Source organism: Podarcis gaigeae, assembly GCF_964106915.1.
Source record: "Podarcis gaigeae genome assembly, chromosome: 6".
In the NCBI taxonomy this organism is placed as follows: domain Eukaryota; kingdom Metazoa; phylum Chordata; class Lepidosauria; order Squamata; family Lacertidae; genus Podarcis; species Podarcis gaigeae.
Window position 1 is genome coordinate 44882715 of NC_139682.1, and position 21314 is coordinate 44904028.

Genomic DNA, 21314 nt, shown 5'->3' on the forward strand with positions numbered 1-21314 from the left:
GTTTGGGAAACCCTGGTGTAGATTATACTGAACTACAGAATTGCAGCCACCCCTGGTTTTGGCTTAAGAGGACAGTTTCTTACCTCTACCTGAGGCCAGTTCATGGGCATTCCTGGGCCACTAGTGTTGCGGAACCACCGTAGGTCTTCTTGTGCATCGGCTGCGCGGATGGTCTGCTCCAGCTCACGGTACACCTTAGCATAACTGCTTGTTTCAAACAGACATACAAGCAAACACACCTCTCAATACTGGGCATGAGTGGTGTGGCAAAAGCAGTGGCTGGGGAAGGGCTGTTGCACATGCTTTTCATACAAAAGCTCCCAAGTCCAATCCTTAGCATCTTAAGATACAGCTAGGAAAGGCTCCTCTCTATCTGTGAAACCCTGGAGAGTTGCTGCTAGCTCGTGCAGTCCATGTTGAGCTAAGGCAGCCTCTTGCGCTCATCATCTATAACCAAGGAAATCTGAGCACTCAGATTGTTCTAATTAAGCACAAGGGGGCGCAAACAGCACACAGAAATTGGACCAGCACTGGCTTTGAAGTGCAAGGAGGATGGCAGTGTGACTTTGCAGCTATGCCATCTGTGATTCCATTATAGAGGTGTCTGAGCATCCTTACAAAAAAATCTGGCTGTTTAAGTAAGATTGTAAAATATCTATCACTAAGGACAGTCCATTTTCCTTAGCAGTAATGAATGGAGAAGTTACTGGAAGGTATCAAAGTGGGAGGCCTTAAGCTATAATTCGCTCACAGTCCCTTCATTTTACCTTGTAGCTAGAAGGACATCAGGGAATGGGCAATCCTTCCTTTTCACAGAATACCTCTGTGGAATTTCAGAGAGATCATGTGATCCAGCTTTCAGGTTCTTCACCTTCAAGCAATGATGGCTCATTTTTATTTGGGATACCTTCTTTTTTGGGGCTTATTCCTACTGTCGTTGAGGAGCTATCCTCTGGGTGTATCATATCACTGCTATATGTTTTTGGCAGATTCCGAAGTCTTTCCTGTTCATCCAAGTAGTCCCTATTTAGGGAAGTTTTTAATGTTTGATGTTTTATCACATTACTATTATTATTATTATTATTGGAGCCACCCAGAGTAGCTGGGGACCCAGATGGGTGGGGTATAAATAATAAATCAATAATAATCATTATCATTATCATTGATAGTGGTTGGTATATTATGTTGGCCATTGTGGAGATGGAGAATACTGTATTACTCCATATATGATTTTATATTTTTGTGTACTGCTTCGAAATTCTGAATTATTAAGCAGTGTAGAAGTTTTTTCAATCAATCAATCAATTTAGCTTGACACATTTATGACCATTTGCACTCTGATTAGTTTCAGGATTGTGCAATCCAAACCAACTTTTTCCTTGCAGTGGTCATATGATAGGCATTTTGTCCACCACCTCACATATACCAGTCTATCCAATCTACACAAGATGCAGATAGAAACATACTTTGCACTTATGAAAATTATTTAGACAGTCCATAGAAACTGGCTCAAGCTTTCATCCCTCTTAGATTTCCAGCTACAGCTCCTACAGCAGGGAGAACTTTTGGAGCTTGTTGCTGGGTGCGGGTGGTACCTTGCTTTAAGAACAGCCCTGTTTAAGAACTATTCGGTTTACAAACTCTGCAAAACCGGAAGTAGTGTCCCGGTTTGTGAACTTTACCTCGGTCTAAGAATGGAATCTGAATGTTGGAAGGGCACCAGCGGTGGGAGGCCTCATTAAGGAAACCGTGCCTTGGTTTAAGAATGGTTTCAGTATAAGAACGGACCTCTGGAACGGATTAAGTTCGTAAACCGAGGTACCACTGTATAGAATTTCTGAACGGAAAAATATCCCAATGTTTTTATGAGCTCCAGTAGGCCTCCTCCTAGTTTAGGGTGGCTCTCAAGATTTGAAACCCACAGCCACCATTTGGTAGGCTCCAAGCTTGCACAGTAACACACACACTCACTGTCATCTCATCCGTGGTTACAGATTTTGGGATACTGAGAGCCATCTCTCCTAGCCTTGAAGGCCTCAGCTCCAAACAATATCTATAATATATAAAATGTTTTTGTTTTTTTAAAAAAGGCAGTCTGAGATCTCTTTCACTCTCTCTCTCTCTCTCTCTCTCTCTCTCTCTCTCTCTCTCTCACACACACACACACACACACACACACACACACGTCATATTCCCCAACTGTGGATGGAGAATTTACTAAATTACACATTACCCAACTCCCCCACAATTATTCAGTTCTAATTTTGTGTATATGTATAAAATAACCAGGCATGCTTCTGGTACTTGAAAAATAAACACTGCTGCTGCTAACGTAGCACACATCTGCTCAGACATTGCACTGGCTGTTTGGGGATTGTGAATTAATTTGCTTCTGCCACTGAATGTCCTCTTGCTGCCCTGACAGATATACTAGAAGCTTGTTAATGAGAATGGCAACACTTCTCTCTTCAGCTTCCTTCTATGGCTGGATCTACATGTGCAGCAGGTTGAGATTGGTGTTAGACAGGGGTGTGCATCAGCTCTGTGAGGAGGCTGAATAACAAGGGGAATTGGGATTATTCTTTTAGGGGACTCCCCCCACCCAAGTTGAAGTATTAATAACCTCCCCAAGTCCTTCCAAAGGCTTGGAATTGCATTTCTCTGTCACTTTATTTCTGCATTTTTCTGTTCTGCTTTCCTATAAATCTCTGTTTCACTAGGCCCTCAAGAAGTGAGGCTCTCCAAAATGCTGCATGCAGAACATTTAAGAGCTCTAGATTTTTGTGTGTGCTAAAGCACAGCAGCAGAAAATGTTTTTAAGAGTTAAATGCTTCATTTCAGGCATTTTTTAAATCCAACATTCTCTGCTTTAACAACTCTACAACTTCAGCTGACTGCAGGCAGTGTTCTAGAGGGTCTCACATTGTAAGGCCTGTGGGACACCTGTAAACATCTAGAGAATTAAAAAAACAAAACAAAACAAAAACCAGAAAGAAAGACCGGTGTGCAAAATTATTTTGCAAAAGGCTTTAAGGCAGCCTCCATGCTCCATGCTCCTATTTCAGCCTGCAAAAACACTGTTTGAAACAGCTGCCTCCTTCTCCTTTACATGCCTCCTTTTTCAAAGGACAGTCCCATGTTCCTGTTTCAGCCTCCAGAGTCTGAAATAAGACCACTGGAACTCTCTAAAAGTGCTTTGCAAAAGTGCTGTTTGAATCAGTTTGAGCTTCTCCTGTAAGTAGGTAGACAGAAGCGGGTGTGTGAGAGAGAGACCCATTTATTTAAAGAAGTGTAAGCTGCTTCAAACATTACTTTCACAAAGGGCTCTAATCCCTGATCTTGAGCAGCTCCTTTGATGCAGGAGCTACAGCATCTACAAGAGATGGCTGACTAGCCTCTGCTTGAAACTGCTAGCAAATGAGAACTTCCCCCACCCCAGCAACTACTGATCTCGTCATGGAACAGTCTGTATGGTAACCAGAGATGAAAGTGGAGCCAGTGTAGACTGTCCAAGGTGCAATGCCAGTGTGTGACACTCGTGTGCTGTGTTTTCTTAAGATAAATTTTCCCCATTGTTCCCATATGATGCTAAAATGCTGATTTGGGTGCAGGAGATGCACCCATATAGATGCACAGTTGAATGAAAGGGAAGTTGACAAGGCTGGGAAGAAACTCCAAGTGCTCACTCAAGGACTATCCCTTTCACATAAATCATGGGGGCATTTTCTACAGGGCTGTTTCAGAGTTTCAGGGCACTTCCAGATTGCTGCTATTTTCAGGTGGGATTCAACCACATTCTGGCAAATTCATGTTACCCAGTTAAAAGTTGTTTTGATGCTCTTGCACAAGAAATCTGTTTCCCCCTCAATTTCAGACTTTTTGTGATAAGGAAAGTGACAGAAAAACACACTGGAAAGTGTGGAGTGACCATTGCTTGCTGCAATGTCATATAATCTCTCCACAAGTACATCAGAATGAATGCACAATAAATAGACAACACTGTCTAACCTCCCAGCAAACCTTGTGCAAGCAAATGAGGATGAATGCTCAATAAACAGGTTGCCTGGAAGCAACCTTGGGGAAATATGATACCTGTTGTTCTCTGCCAGGTTCAGGTGCCGCTTGATGTCCAACAGCACCTCCTTTAGGAAGATGAGTCTCTTCTCTTCGAATTGCTGGCATTGCTCAAAGACCTGCTCCATACTTTCCATGTACTGTGGGGTACACTTACTAAGCTCATCCACCACCTTTTCATACTTCTCCTGGGTCTGTGGACACAAAAGGGGGACTCAGATTAAGATCCAGTTACTGAGAACGGCACCCTGTTCCCACAGCAAGACCTGTCTAGGCAGGCTTTCTGGGCTGGATATTCAGTGTGCTTAAACATGTCTAGTTCCACTGTTTTCAATATAGTAACACTGACCTACACCATGTAAGGTTTTGACTGCCTAGGCTTATTTCAGAGCAGCGCTGAATTAAAATTAAATTAAGTCAGCTGCAGTCATCTATAGAGAGGACTTCTGGAAGGCTCTGTGGCATTGCTTCAGAAAAGAATAAATGTTGTTGATGAAGCTCATTACAGAAATGGATGGGAACAGAAGTCCCAAGTTCACTATGGACTGCTCAAGAGCCACGCATGAACTTGTATCAAGACCTGATAAAGAGGTTCAGTTAGCGTATATGTTTCAGAAACATGAAAGAAACCAAAGACAGTGGATATCAAGGAAGCAATGGAACAATCCCTCATCCATGCTGTTCTCGTGGTTCTCCTGACACACACACCGAGCCAATTTTAGGGGATACAGCAAGAAGGAGAGGCAAGGAAGGCTGCTGATGGGGTTCGTTAGGTGAATCCTGCCCAGTGCCCAGAACTGCATTACCAGCTCTGGGGCAGTAAAGCATTATGGAGGAATTATTTTTCCAGCTCCTGTGTAGCAGCAAGTAGGTCACCAGATTCACCTCACAGCAGTGGGGAGAGGCAGGAGAGAGACTGGCAGATGCTGCACAGGGAAGGAGATATCATGCCCACACTATTTTTCACTGCCTTAGAGCCATAAAAGCAACAGCGAGGTAGGAAGTGAATTGTTGGTGAAGAGAACCCAATGATCTTGCCCGTTGCTGCAGGCTTCTCCTGTCTTAGCAAGGGAAAATTTTGTAAGCCAGCTACAGAGGACCAAAGCAAATGTAAAGCTTTCCTCAAAGCCAAGGCACATTGGGAGTATGGACTTCTTCCCAACTCTACTGGTTCCCCCATCCCTGGGTGCTACTGAGAACGTTGCAGTGTCGATGACCAGGGAGGAAAAAGGGCAAGCAGGAGCAAAGCAGACTTGCATGACTCCACACCGCTCTGTCAATTATACCTGGGTCATGTGACCAAGAAAAGGAGTGCATGTGTAGGATGTACATGATTGGATGCATGTGAGAATGGTGTGAACTGCTATATGAGAGAAACAAAACAATAAGAGAATATGGATGTGAGCACCACAGACGAGGGGGCAGGCATGCAGAGGGACAAGGATGATAAAGGGCCTTTTGTGTAAGGATGAGGAAGTGAATGTATTAGAAGGTTGTTCATGTTTGTGTAAGAGTGTGCATGCACATACTGTAAAACATTATGTGTGCCTTTGTTACTTTTTTTGTCTGCGCCTTTATCTACATGTGAAGATGGTTGTGTTTCTCAGATGTTCAAAGGGAGAAATTTCCATGTGTGTCAATTTGTCTATATCCTTGGTGGTCACTCCTACCTTTTGCACATCCTGCTTGCATTTTTCCACTTTGTCTTGCAGCTTCTTTTGCTGATCTGGAGTGATGGACTGCTCAGCTTTGCTGTTGGCTTCTCGGGTCATGGCGAGTTTCTCCTCTTTGCATGCCAGGTGATATGCTTTCTTGGCTGTTTCCAGCTGGTTTGAGTTGAGAAAAGAAGGAAAGGGTGACTGCTGAGGCCCAGTACAACATTCCTATCTCCTGTTTCTTATGAAACTGCTGCAGTAAGATTGAGGCCAGAAATGCTCACTTTTGCCGAAAACAATTCCTCTCCATTACAAGTCCACCACCCCCTTCATAAAGCCCATTGCCCATGCTTTCAAAAAATCCAAACTCTGTGCTTTGAAATCCAATCTGACTACTGTAGTAAACTGCACAAGGACATAGCAATGCTTTCTCTGTAGGCATGAAGACTAGAGACTTGAGTTTTCTTGTTACTCTGGTTTTCAGAATTCATCAGGTTCTGCAAAGTCAAATTATGTGGTTTACAGCTATATGTAGATTACTAGAGAACTGGCAAGTACTTCTTACTTCCCAGGTGTGTGTGTGTGTGTGGATGTCCCTTAGCTACACTGAGACCCATCTAGGTCTATGAAAGTATAAACTAAACCATGAAGGTAGGGCTCTACAGACACTGGATACATATGCAACATGATCCTTTTTTGTGCCACACATTGTGATCTTTGTATTATCTTGCAGGTATGACTTGATTCCCTTAAGATAAAACAGGCTCCTTCCCACATCCCATGTTAGGGTTCTGTGGCTAAAATGGGATGGGGATGCTCTCTCAGTCACAGCCCAAGGAAGCTGTTGGGTTCCTTTCCTCCATAAAATGATTGACCTCATGAGTCACTCTGCCCTTCTCTCCTCCTCCAGCCCTTCCTACCTCCTTCATCTTCTTGGCCCAGGGTTTCTGTGCTTTCCGAAAACCATCCTCTGCTTCCTTGGCCTCCTTGAAGCCTCCCATGATCTGTTTGTGGAAGGCATCCTTCTGCCAGTTCTTCACCTTCTCGAAGTCGTCGTTCAACAAGCTATTCTTCACTTCTTGATGCAGCTCGCTCACCTTGTCCGCCTCTGTCATTATGGCCATCCACGCTTTCTCCAAACTGCCGTACTGTGGGCCTATGTACCGAGAGCACCAGCAAGGCTGGGGTGACCATTTGGCATCCTGAAATAACACCCTGTTCCTCCCTTGCAGGCTACACACTCTCATAATTCACTCACAATACATTAAGGGACTGTAACCTTTGCCATTTTGCTGGTTGGAACACTGTGGCAGAGAACTGAGAAGTACAAAGTGACAAGAGACTTGAACAATATCTAGGCCCTCTAGTTCTTAGAGCAGGGGATGAGAAACCTGTGGACCTCCAGGTGCCGCTGGACTCAGCAACAGCCCCATCTGCTCCAAATAGCATAGCCGATGGTCAGGGAGGGTGGAAGTCTCAGTGCAACAATGTGTGGGAGGTCACAGGTTCCCATCCCTGTTTTAGAGCATTTCCAGACTATTGTTCCTTGTGCAATAGTTTTGCAGTTGATAGTTATTGAGGCAGGGGACCCACCCACATTATCAGCAAGGCAACCCCTCCATCTCATGCGCCAAACCATTTTGTGTGCATTTTTCTTTATTCTCTATTTAATTCCGTGGAAGCTGTGCAGTGGAGTACACATTCCCCCTTATTTTTCTTTGACCAAGAGACAGGAGTAGGAGGGTCAGTCTGGAGCAATTCTTTTTTTTGGGGGGGTGGATTACACTAGAGGGAGGCAGCAAATTCTCCCCCTTCCTGTTTCAATGATCAATGCCTTTGTCAAAGGAGGGCTACTAATTGAATACCACCCAAATCCCAAAAACCAGAATTTCTCAGGAGTTTGTGTTCTCCGTTGTGTGTAATCAACAGCTCCATGTGGCTGTTTGGAAGACTGGGAAACTGTTACCAGAAGAGGGTTAACCACCCACTTCCCCAGTGTCAGTTATGGAGAGTAGTATTCCACTCAGTTTTAATGAGAGTAGACGTTCTGAAATTATTGGTTCTCACCAACTTTCACCAATTTCAATAGTTCTACTCTTGAGTAAAGGTTCAAGACCACCTCCAGGCTTGAAAGAGGTTGCATTGGACTATTGACCTTGAAACAAACAAACAGCAGCCCAAAAGCACCCAGGAGAGATCCTGATCACTGACCTCTCACATCAGGTCTAATTTTGCCCACTATATCCTGACACAACTTAGAGGCTATTCTCCATGCTGCCTGTAGTTATACAGAACAGGGTATCATGCTGCTGCTGGCACTGGGTCTGCACTAATATGCATCAACAATGGACTGTGATTGTATGCACACTTATTTGGGAGTACGTCCCGCTGGACACAGTAGGGCTTGCATCTTTGTAAACATGCATTTCATCAGGCTGCAAGAAAGAAGCGAGATTTTAAAAACTCTTGTTGTGTTTACAAAGCTCATGAGGTTTTAGCTGATCTGACTCATTTTATGAATAACTTAATATGTTGGGCTTTGTTGTGCATTATTATTCTAATTTATCTGTTTACTGAAAGCTTCTTGGGCCAAATGTGTACTTGGAAACAATAAATTTCTGAATAAACAACTAATAGTCTGGGAAGGCCCATGCAGCAGCAACTTGTTCACAGAGCCCCAGCATAACTTTTACTATTAGATGAAAATAATTAATCTCAAATAATTCCTGGGGAAACATTCTTCCTCTACATTACACAGAGGGTGGGGAGGAAGGACTGATGCCACTTGCAAATTGCTGTTCCTGTCTCTTCCATTTCCCATCTGCTCTCCCCATTCTGCCCCACCCCAGTATGGAGGAGAAATACCTTTCTCTATTAGCTGCCTCCACCGTTTGGACCAATCAACCAGCTGCTGGGAATATGCCTTCTCAATCTTGGCCCGCTCATGGACACAGTTCATCAGGTCATTGCACAGCCGATAACCATCATCAATCCGTTTCACCGTCCGTTTGTAGTTCCCTACCTGCCAGACACATGAACAGCTGCATGGTAAGAGTGACTAGCTGGAGTCCAAGAGATAGTCCTGGAGGCCAGCCTGGCTCTGGGCAACCAGGAGTGCAAAAAACAACAACAGATTCTTATCTCTCCAACCCAACATGAGCCACAAGTTTGACATGTGGGTGGGGCTAATCCGATGATTGTTTATGCTAGCACAGCACTCTGTACAGCTCTTTGCAGTCCCCATGATCAGCTGCTTTGGGGGGGATTGCAAGGAGCCACATACAATTCCATGCAAGTCAGCAGATCACTGCTTGCAAAGTGCAGCGCACTGAGCTTTTGCAAGCACCAACAATCAGCTGGTTGTCTGTGCTTGAAAAGCGATGTGCATGGGGCTTCACAAGTGTTGCCAACCTGCTGATCAGCACCATCTGAAAAACCCCTTTGCCCCAGCTGCATCTTTACCTACCCTACACCTGATGTCAGGAGGGTATGGCTTGGCCAAAATGGCCTGGTTTGGCCAAACGGAGAAGCCCAATTAGGTCTGTGGGCCAGATGTTCCTCACTGCTGCCCTACATGATATCAGTGAATTGGGGGTCATTTAGTGAATGTGATGATGGCACCGTGCTACCTAGCCAATTAGATTTACTCTACTGAAGGTGAGGGCAAAACTTCCTGGACTGGTCAGATGGATGATCCTATTCCATCAGATCACTAATTGCTCTCACACTAATACAACTAGCAAGGTCACTTTTGTCCCCTTTGACTGCAACCCCCCCCCCAATGCGGAATAAGGGGCCCATTCTGCAGGTGCCAGCCATGTCAGCAAAATGTGCCCCTTTTTAACCAGTGAGTAACCACAACTAGCTAGATTATAAGGTTTAGAAGGCAGAGGTTCCAGGGTAGAAGGATGACCCCCAGAAGCTCATGAGCTCTGGAAACTTTTGCTTTAGAAATTAAGTATTAAGAAGGTGCCCGAGTTGTGGGGACAACATCTTCTAGAAGGAAAAGCATCAGAAGAGCAAACTGTATATGATCAACACTGCTTTTTTCCAGAAGGTTCTCTCTATCTTCTACCCTTTCTTTCTGCAAAATCCATTGCATTGCTGTTGAAAACCTATGGCAATGCATGACTTCCCTTCTCTAGAACCTTGGGTTCAAGAGCCAACCAGGACCACCAATCAGAAATCTCATTTGCATGAGGCCAACAGGGAAGCTTGGGTTGGACATTGGAGGGGCTGTATTATGCTGCCTCCCTCCTCCACCAGCGTTTCTTCAGAAGATACATATGTGGTTTGTGCTGAGGGGACTCTTACCTCCCAGAAACTGTCAGTTATTTCCTCAGCAGATGCCGCAGACTCATCATAGGAGCCTGACATGGTTTGTGGCCCTTGGGGTTTATGGTAAAATGTTCAGCCACTCTGCAGACCTCATGCACTGCAAGGGATAAGAAGAGATGAGGAGAAAGATCATGCAAACTTTGAAAGGAACCATGGCTGGCCCAAGACATTTTGCCATCTGAAGCAAAGAGCAAGATGGCACCCACCCCTTCCATTCCAGGTGTAGAAGCCATTCCAGGACTTGTCCTTGATAAGCACTACATTTCAGGGTTTCTTTGCAGAAAAAAATGGCCTCTTGTTAGAGCAAAATTAACATTCCTGCAGCCCTCCATCCTTCAAGACGCATCCTTCAAGAAACAATGTACCCATTTCCTTCAATTATTAGTAGTATTGCCAAATCGCAAATAAACAAATACCGGGCCCACAACACACGGCATTTGAAGCAGATAGGAGCTCCCTCTCTTTATCTGCACTAATGGCAATGCAACACAGAATATGCTGAAGTTTGACAAGCTGATCCCAGTGGTGTTTCTGTCCCATGCAGCAGCCTATGGAAGTAAACAAGGCTAGATTCTCTTTTCCTATGCTCAGGATAATTATTACCCTTCCCGTCCTCCCAGGATACAAATTATAAAGCTTGCTGGGGATGGCAAGGCAAGAGCCATTGGTCATTTTGTGGCTCTTTGAATTTACTACAGCTCTTTGAATTTACTACAGCCTATTAAAATGTTGCCATCCCAGGCTAGGTCAGTGACTCTGCAAACAAGCTCTGTGAGATGGCTGCTATGGAAGGCCTCCCATGTGGCTGGTGCTTACTGTCAACATAAATGCTCACATGAACAGATGGTCACAGATATTAAGTGTCCCTTGCCCATCTCTCAAGCAAACAATGGGGGCCGCTCAGAGATGCATGAGGGACAAGAAGGGGCTTAGTGGAAATGAAGAAGCTGGGAATACAAGGATACAGTACAGTACTTCCATTGCTCCCTTAGGAAACCAAAGCATGCCCTATCCTTCTGCTGTGTCTCAGTTCTGTCTGCCTTTCCCTTTGCAATCCCAGTCTGCCTTCTCTGCCCCTCTGTCTGCAATAAATCCAGTGAGGAATTAAATTCAGGCAGAAAGTGTTTGGAATTGGAAAGCATCTTCTCCAGTCTTCGTTTTTTTTTAAAAAAAAAACCACACACAGAGGGAGAGAGAGAAATGGTTGGGGGAGATAATGTACACCACAACTTAGATAGATTGGACCCTCCCCCCATCACATTCCCGTCTTATTAGGACACATCTATTCCTGTCTATTCTATAGACTTCATAAAAACATCACTCTTCAAAGCCCTGCTCAAGTCTAAGGGTACATTATACAACATCAGGAATAATGTGTCTGCTGTCAGTCAGGAATGAACCACTATTAGCTCACACGGTAAGGCAAAACACCTTCAAAAAGGGAATGCTATGCTTAGGATGGTGATCATACCATGACAGAGGTTTATGGATGCATGGCTTCTTGCCTTCTCTAAAGTAGGATGGTCTGTTCTGTTCCATGTCAGCTGGTGGGGTTAATGGGAAACGAGCTCGAAAGCTTGTTCCTGATTATGTGGACCGCAACTCCCACCAGCCCCAGCCTGCATGGAAGGCCCCAGATTGGGGAAGGCTTCTCTAGAGACATTTCAACATAATCTGTACTGATCTTCAGAGAAATGTGAAAAGGGCAAGCTACTTAACCCTTCGGCATCATCCAAAGGAGTAAAGTGCTGTTGTCTCTTTTATTGAAAAGGTTACATCTAACTCTCTACCTTTGCCAATGCGTGAAATTTGGACATATAATAATGGTGCCTTTTGTAAATAACTTTGTTCTTTTGTTGGTGTGAAACATACATACGTACACACACACACACACACAGAGAGAGGGAGAGGGAGAGGGGGAGGGAGAGGGGGAGACAGGGCTGGCATGGGAAGGGAGGTTTCTCAGTCAGTGACCCCAGATCACCTATGTGTAGGATGGCCAGGTTTAAATAGATGGGCAAGTCTTCTACAGTTTGAATTTTTGGGCAGAAGAAGACATTTCAGCAGATGCCTTCTTTGTGCCCCTGTACAAATCTTATGCCGTGGATAGCCTATGTCCAGTCTGGATTGTTTATGGAGTGCTTATATGACAATGTGCATTCACCTTGATTTATTTACAGATATTCCTGTTTACACATATTCCTGTTAACAATTCATTCATTCCCACACTTTTCAATGTTTCCCCCATTATTTTCCTAACAGTAAAATGTCCCTTTTCTGGATTTGTGGCCCTAGGGCAAGAGGGTGCTTTAATCTACTTTAACTGCACAAACCTATTGTTCCGGTGTGCACCTGAATCCTTACTGGAAAACGGTGACAAGTCTGGAGGTTCCTAATTCTTGCAAAACTGTAGCAGGGCAGCTACAACTGCTAAAAATGTCCTCTGCATAGCTCTTGTTCTGAAACTTACAGAATCCCTGACCTCTGCAGGGTCTAATTACTATTTGTGTTAATGTTTATGTGAAATACTTTGCAGACATGTAGAATCAGACTACATTTGAGTCTAGATTAGCACAATTATTTTTGTTGTGATTAAGACATTCTCAGTTAATTTTGCTCAAGGAACTGGTCTGAACAAATGCCATAACATGTTCCAGAACAGTGCTTACTATGTCCATTAAAACCACTTTCAGAAAGCTGTATCAGGCTAAAGAGACCATATGGTCTATCAGAGACAGTGATAGTTCTCTCTGTGTGGTGAAACAACTCCATGTCTCCATTATTTCACCTGAAAATGTGGAACAAGATACTGAGATACCTTTTTAAAGACAAGTGAAGCCTCTTTCTGAAGGAATGTGATGGTTGCTTAAATCGTTCTGTTCAACCCAGAAATCAACTCTTTTTCATGAGCCTCTTTAGAAGTGGCAAAACAGAACAGGCAGAGATCCTGGCTAAGAAACTGAGGGCTGTATTGGACAGAAGCATTGCTTAGAAAGGAAATGCCAACCCATGCAGATTCTAGAGCAGTGGCAGTCAGCCTGTAACACTGACTGCTGGCTGCATTCTTGGGAACAATCCTAAGGTACTATGCAGGTGAAGAAGGGTCCATTTATTGAGCCATTTATTTGGTAGCCAAAAGGAGATGCAGCACCTCTTGACCAAATAGGTAATGACAAATGCTCTGAGCTGGCATGGAATATCATTCATTAATGCAAAGCACTATTACTTTATATTTGCAGCAGGAGCACTATTTATTTTCTTGGGGGTGGGGTGGGGTGGGGAGATCGTTTGGCAGATCTGACTGGCATAAGGCTCCAGCCTTCTGGATTCTGTGCTGAAATGGTTACAGGAGCTTCTGAGCTTGTTGCAAAGGCTGGCTTTAAGAGCTCACTGCAGTGGAACTAACAGTGCCTGGAAGGGATTTAGTGATATAACTCAGGAACCTACCAATCCAAGCTTGTCTTATAAATAAACGTCTCCCGGTGTCCCTTGCATGTTGACACAGGGGCATAGCTTTGTGTGTAAGTGCACAGAAACTGAGACTTACTTGGCAATGCATGCCTGCACATGTAAACACCAGCAACTGACACTGCAACACATGCACACATAGCAATGTAGAACATATTGAGGCAGCTGTAGCTCCCCGAGCCCAGCTGGGTTCAAAGTAATAAACAAACAAAGCAATATGCACAGCTGGGATGTAAACTCAGCAAGTATTGCAAGGTGTGGCATCTCACAGAGATATATATTCCACAACATGTGTGCATACAAAGGCGCATTAACAACCACATAGAAAAATATACATGCTATCACATAGACCAGTGAAGCCTCATCAACTATAAATAAAACCAGGACAGCACATGATAGATTTGCTCATGTGAGAAGTGTTACATGACTCCTGAGGATCCACACAGCTTTACACACTTTCTTATTAGCAGAATCAGAATTCAAAAGGTTTGCTAAGAAATGAAAGGTATTAATAGCATCACTGCAAAAATTACAGAATTACCTCCCTGTGGTTTTGAAATACAAACATGGAAATAGCAGCATATCTGTACCATTACACCATGCTCTGCTATGCACACATAAGGTAAAGGTAAAAAGGTAAAGGACCCCTGAGTGATTAAGTCTAGTCAAAGACAACTATGGGGTTGCAGTGCTCATCTCGCTTTCAGGCCAAGGGAGCCAGCATTTGTCCACAGAAAGCTTTCTGGGTCATGTGGCCAGCATGACTAAACTGCTTCTGGAGCAATGGTACACCATGACGGAAACCAGAGCGCACAAAAACACTATGCGCTATGCACACACAGGTAAACATACACAGTACACAAACACACACGGCAGAGCTTCTGATTTTCCACCCTTCCCCTTCCCCTCTTCTATTCAGGAAATCTAAGTCTCCTAAAGAAAAAACAGTTTAATTTCTCAGCCCCTCTGTAATTGCTGGCTGCCATAGGCTAAATTTATACCAGCCACATGCTGCTAATGCCCACTACCCTACACAGTACGCCATCTGTACTCTGTGAACATGTTCATTCCCCATTTTGGGATTCTGTTTATCCACCTGCCTCAGCTGTCACCTGGTGGAGGATGACAATTGCAGCATGTATCATCACAGCCAGATGCCGTCCCTACTCCCACCTTTAACTGAAAATGGCTACTCGTATTCTACAGGCATGCTCTGTATAAGATAATGCTGAGGCCAAAACACAAGAGTGGGAACATGTTTTGGTCTGCTGTGAAATGTGCTCCCTCAGCTTTGCAAGGTTGTAGGGGTTGTGCGGAGCGGGGAGGGAGACATTCCTGTCGCCAAGGCACCTGGGCAAATTCTTCCTCTCCCAACCTAATTGCACCTACGTTCAATAGTTGGGGCAGAATGTGGGAGGAATCACAGGCACAGCCGGGGGGGGGGCAAGGAGGGCAGCTACCCCCCATAATCAATAAAAATAAATTAAAATACCTAGCAAAGTGAGGTTATGCCCCTCTAACAAAAGGCCTGTCCCCTCCTAACAAAAATCCTAGCTACTCCTATGGGAGGAATGTGTATTTGGATGCTCAACTGAATGTGGATCCAGCCAAAAGTTAACGCAATGAAGATGGACATCTAAATATACGTCAAACCATAGAGGAAATAAATGCATATGGCACTCTCTTCAATGGGATGAGCATTTCAGTTTGCATGCAAATGCCCATCCCCAACCATTCATGTTTAGCTACATATGACTAGAGCTGAATCAGGGCCAAACTCTTGCTAGGAAACATTAGTAGGGAACAAAATTACCAGTACCTAGGAAACCCCAGTACAATGTCCAACCCACAACTGCAATTAGAACAAAGGATGTCATCTGATTCATTATATGGAACTGTGATGTTCATTACATGATTCTTGCTTGGTGAGATTATGCAGTAAAAAAGAATAAAGCCTCAAAGATGGTACCAAAGCATCAGCATATTAGGATTCTGAACAGGCATAAGAAAAACATGAAGGCCATTACATTTTAGCAGCCCTTGAAAGCTGCTTATGAGCTGCAGGTTTTGAGCAAGAAAATTTCATGGCAAGTAAGGAAACAGGAGGAATCAGAGGTGAAGGAAGAGTCGGACAACAATAGGGGATACAGAGATGATGAGAATGAAAATACAGGTCATTGACCATAATAGATTGATTGATTGAAGCAAAGGATAGAGAGAGAAATGGAGATTCTACAATTCCCATTATCCCTGAATATTGGTTATGCTAGCTGGGCTGAGATGAGTTTTAATCCAAAACACCTGGCAGGGACCTGGTTGATACCCTGAACTAGGGGTACCAAATATCTTTTCAATGGTACTAGAGCGGTGGACTGTACACCACAACCTTGGCAATCAACTTTGATTCCAGTGGAGTCCCATCACAGCAGCTGAAGGGAGTGATCTGCAAAATCAGGACCTTCAAACCAAGTCTACCAGCACTGGGTGATAGTCAATGTAGGATGGGTGAACCTGCAGTGTAAAAATGTCTGTAAGAAAGTATTTAGTGGGAAGAGAATGAAGAGGAGCAACCTCAATATCAATATATTAAGATCTATTCTCTTTGTCAATCTTGAAGATGATTTATATATTAACTGATGATTTTATTTGTAGGCAGTTTGTGTCCTTTCCTGTCATTAGTTGTCATTAGGACCTTGTGGAAACTGTCATTGAATCTTAATGTCCATTGCCAATTAATCTTTGATAAGTAATAGGTACCATTCAACATGTGATGTATTTCAGGGCCCATAAAACCAGCCATTTAAGCTTGTATGATAGTGGTTGGCTCTGCCCCTTCCCTGTGCCAGGAGTTGAACTGCTATCCTGAACATCTGCTGGACTATGTGGGGAGGAGTGCTGCAGATCCAGAAGACAAGGCGCAGGTTTATAATACAGACCCACTGACCTCCTACTCAGCAATCCTACCACATATGTAAACTCTCACAACACATGAAATAGAATGGTTTCACATCTCTTGAGTCATGATACAAATTCATTTCATGACTCGTGAGACTGTACATATGTGAAAGGATCTTGAGGTAGAAGGTTTTGTTTTATTTCTGGAAGGATATAAATAGGCTGAATCACTTAACAGCTTGCAGCTTTTTTTATCTCATTTGCCAATTAGTGCATTGCTTGAGCCAGACTACTGAAAGGACTTGGCTGTTTTGAAGAAGAAAAATGGAGGATCATTAAAGGTCCAGCTCCAGGTGTGACTAAGCCCTGGGCAAAATAAGGCCTGGTGGGCCCCTCCATCAATGATGGGCTCGTGTGGGCTTATCTGACGACTGTCAGCACTTTTGTTGGTTCTGACACAAGTGAACTTCTTGGACTAGCTGCACTTCAGGGCAGGGCACAAGAGCCTGCGCCACCTGAGATACAGAGAGCCACCCCTGCTCCTAGTCCTCCTTTTCTCTGTCCTCTGCCCCACCACTTCTCCCCCATGCTGCTGCTGGTGGCAGCAGCAGCAGGAGTGCTGCCACATCTTTCTCCTTCCTCACTCTTTTCCTCCTGGAGCACAGGAGCTACCTCTCTTCCTCCTTCTTATTGGAAGAAGGGGTCCTTCCTCAGAGCAATACACTGTGATGAGGTGGCTTGGAGATTGCCTGAAGGGCTGCGCTGTCTGCGCTGACTAGATATTCTCTTTAAACTGAGGTAAAAATGTAGAATCGCTTTAAGGTACTTTCTCCGAGCAAGGGAAGGCAGTGGCAGAGGAGGATAGCCCTGCAGAAGCCTCACAGGAGTGGACTGAAGTTGGTGGGGACACTGCCCCATTTGTCCTAGTAGACTATTCTACACTGGGTGCTGGGGGCTCTGAACTAGCATGGCAAAAATCTAAAAGCTCTCTCAGGCCTGATCTGTATGTTTCTGCTGTAGTTGCTGCTGTAGGGATGAGCATCGTACCACACTGCTCTGAAAGGTAAGCCATTTGTGTGAAGCAACAGCCACATAGGTTGGCATTAGCCAAGCTGGCAGGTCCTCCTTCTATGTGAACATTCTTGAGGCATGCCTGGAACATGTGGGTGCTGCTTCACACAAACAGCTTTTCCTTGGTGTCATCTGCGCTTGCAATGAATGAAATGAGTCTCAGCCTAGGTGTGCCCCGAATCTGAACATGGTGAGTCATTCCAGCACCTGCAGTTTCAGCATAAGGCTGCAATTTGTACCATAGTGTCATCATGCTTTCCTCTTGCCTGGTGTCTGGTAGCTATCACTTATAAATGAGTCTATGTATTTGGATTTAAATTCCCTTCATTCCCCCACCCCAATAACCTATGGGAAGGGTTAAGATAAAACTAAAATGGCATTGCAATAAGAGAGAGTGGGTAGGTTTTTTGCTGTTGCTGCTGTTGCAGCAGCAGCAGCTATGGAAACAGCATTGTCATTCTTGCTGGGTTTTAGTATTCGGTTGGTTAACACATTTGACTTACAAAATGTGTGGAAAAGAAATGCGTGTATACATAAACTATGACTCAATACTTTAATTATTTGCATAAATTAATCTACACTTGAAAGCCTTCATTGGTTCCTCATGAGACAGCTATCTGCTTCCCTCTTAAAGCCAAGAAATACTGCAGTGGGGTCAGGCCGCGATCAGAGGTGCAGCTTCTTAAGCTCATGATGCCAAACGATACTTGCATGCAAAAATACAAAAGTGTGATTTTTCTGGGTCTTGGAACAAGGAGCCAACCTTAGCCAGCAGCCAGACAAGTGAGGCTGCTTCTGGCCAAGTGCCTAAATAAGTCCACTAATCAATAAACAGCTGCTGAGACAGCAAACAGCTTGCAGAGGGCAGGTAGCATTTCAGAAAGCCACCGAAAATATGGCTTCATTATTGTCAGCAGAGGAGAAGGCAAGGGGAACTGGTACAGCCACAAAATGAAACAGCTGAAGGACAGAGGCCTAGTACTGCCTTGTATTCCTTACAGTGGCGATTGTGTGTGCTTGTGTGCGGGTGCGCACACGTTTTGACCTCAGTCGCACTCATTTATCATGCCCTGCAGTAACCCTAACATTGACCTGAAAAATACTTCAAAGGAAAGCTATGCTGTAAGTTTCCCTTCTATGTCAAGACTCTCTCTGTGATGTAAACAAGCTGGCTTTTTACATAGCAGTTCCCCACCCCAGGCAATTTTTCATTTCATCTGAAGACAGCATCTTGCAGAGAAGATGAGTGTCAACACTGCACACCAAAATGCTTCCCTCTTGCTAAAACTCAGTGTGGGGGGGGCATTCTAGTGGTGTCAGAAGTGGTGAGGTGGGCACCCTGTCTCATGGGTGGGCCGGCTCTGTTATTGCCATTTACCACTGTTTCCACTTCCACTCCCTTGCTCTGTTGGCTTGAAGTTATATTGAAGTTATATTATATTTCCCTCCTCGGGGAAGGGATATTTCCTCTTTTATTCAGTAAAGCACCATGCACCATGGTGGCTCTAGGTAAAAACAAACAAAGTTCCAGTGTGGCTCGGCAGAAGAAATATACCAAACATTTTTTGAAATTTTTTGATATATTTGGCCAGGCAAAGATAACAAAGGTGAACATTGAAGAAGATTTTTGCTGCCAGCCCTGCTCTGCAACTGGTTACTGAATCACCTATTCCAGGCTCCCTCTTTACTCTTTGTCTACTCTGGCATTGCTCCTTGAAGGGGTATCCAAAGAGGTGGGATTAAAGCCTGCTCACTCTGGGGGCTTTTCAGTAAACAGTCACCTCTTCTATTCAGCCAGGGGGAAGACTGGATATTTTCTATTTCTTCTTGTAATCTGGATACAAAGGCAGTGAAAGGGCACGCTAATGACTTGCCATACCCCATACTGCACATGTGCCTGCGCTTCCAAACACCCACATCGCGTAAAGCAAGGATGATTGTACTGTTAGTGTAGTCATGAAGTTCAGGGCTCTGCAGCACAAATCAATGAGAACAATGCACACGTGGTCAACAGTATTCAAGGATTTGTGCAGTTATTAATATGTGAAAAGATGGGTTTTGTGCCCTTGCTAAAAATGTCATTTCCATGTGCATAACAAGATAATATACAACCCGTAAGATTGGGTTGTATATGGCTGAAAAAGGAGAACCTGAGCTAACAGGCAAAACTGCACTAAAGCTCGTACATGCTCTTTCGCTGCCATAGCTTGCTCAATGCACACTCAAAGTCTATAGGCTGGGGTCACCAACCTTTTGAGGCCTGCAAGCACATTTGGAATTTTGAGAGAGTCCTGGAATTTGGAATTTTGAGAGAGAGAGAGAGAGAGAGAGAGAGAGAGAGAGAGAGAGAGAGAAAGGAAGGGAGGGAGGAAGGAAGGAAGGAAGGAAGGAAGGAAGGAAGGAAGGAAGGAAGGAAGGAAGGAAGGATAGAACATGAATACACAAACACAGGGCTGTTTCATAGGGTCTGGCTAGAAGCTGGATCCAGCTGAATTAAAATGGATCTTGAATTTGCATGACTTTTAGAGAGTTGGAAGGGACCCCAAAGGTCATCTGATTCAACCCCTTGCAATGCAGGAATCTCAGCTAAAGCATCCATGACTGATGGCCATCCAACCTCTGCTTTAAAATTTCCAAGGTCCACCACCATCCATGGGAGACCATTCCACCGTCAAACTGTAGTTCATGGCTGCTGAAGGTCTATTGGCAATCCACTGCGAAACAGTGGAATAGAGTCATGGTCGGAGTGATCATCATCTAACTTTGTTAGCCCTGTTATTTCTCCTGGGTTGCCCTCAAGGCAGACTTTCCAGATGATCTGAAAACACAGGCAAAACAAAGTATAAAATTCATCTGTTCACAGCAGAGCCATTTTGACTCTAAGCTTCTAAATGCACCATCTTGACTTTCCAAAATAAAGCACTTGTGTCAACAGCAAGAGATGCTATGTGCTCAATAGTTTGTAACTGATGGAAACCAGTTATACTTTGGAATCCTGCTTATGAATGCCGCCAGGGAACACACTGGGAGAGAGTACTGCAGATGAAGAACAACACTGTGTGTGTCTCAAAAGGTCCCTTTGGGCTATCTACAAACTATACCTTTAGAGCACATTTTTCTGCCAAAAAATTCTGGGCACTGTAGTTAGTTAAGGGCTTTGGAGAATTCTAACTACCATGTTCATAATTATTTGAGGTGGGAAAATACAGTGGTACCTCGGGTTACATACGCGTCAGGTTACAGACTCTGCTAACCAAGAAATAGTACTTCAGGTTAAGAACTTTGCTTCAGGATGAGAACAGAAATCGTGCTCCGGCGGCGCGGCGGCAGCAGGAGGCCCCATTAGCTAAAGTGGTGCTTCAGGTTAAGAACAGTTTCAGGTTAAGTACGGACCTCCAAAACAAATTAAGTACTTAACCCGAGGTACCACTGTATGCTTCAGATGTGTAGTTTATACACAGGTATGCTTTTAAAAGTCCATTCAGGGTGATTTGTTATCATGATGGGATCAGAGAGGCTATGCATGATCCTACTTTCAATACGGTTTATGCCTGCAAAAGTTTCAGGGTGCACATACTGATTTGTTTCACATCAGTGCACATCCTGTAACTTCCTGCTGAAATTCTGTAACTATATATTCCCAGTTTATTTTGTCTCATTTCTGTTGTGTTGCAGCACAAGGGTGACCCTCCAGAGGGCACTAATGTGGTAACATTAGGGAAGCATCACGGAACAACTAAAAAGGTGGAACCAGTGCTTTTTTTCGGGGGGTGGGTCGCAGAGGTAGGCATACCGCTAAACATTTTGTGAATC

At 44.2% G+C, this 21314-nt stretch overlaps 1 protein-coding gene across 6 annotated transcripts in view; it reads right to left on the reverse strand.

Annotated features, from left to right (window-relative positions):
• Positions 1–21314, reverse strand: part of PACSIN1 (protein kinase C and casein kinase substrate in neurons 1) — a 67529-nt gene that overhangs the window by 5314 nt on the left and 40901 nt on the right. For 2 of the 6 annotated variants that reach the window (XM_083745025.1, XM_083745024.1), the window contains exons 2-7: positions 10044–10164; positions 8595–8751; positions 6650–6885; positions 5745–5900; positions 4093–4268; positions 84–204 (exon numbers count right to left, since the gene is read on the reverse strand). In XM_083745025.1, coding sequence (XP_083601151.1) covers positions 84–204; positions 4093–4268; positions 5745–5900; positions 6650–6885; positions 8595–8751; positions 10044–10106 — 909 coding nt within the window. In that variant the 5' untranslated portion in view covers positions 10107–10164. Of the gene's footprint in view, positions 1–83; positions 208–4092; positions 4269–5744; positions 5901–6649; positions 6886–8594; positions 8752–10043; positions 10206–11079; positions 11150–15354; positions 15531–20148; positions 20320–21314 lie in introns of those variants that run through there. The other 4 variants (XM_083745021.1, XM_083745022.1, XM_083745023.1 and 1 more) reach the window with 4 other exon arrangements.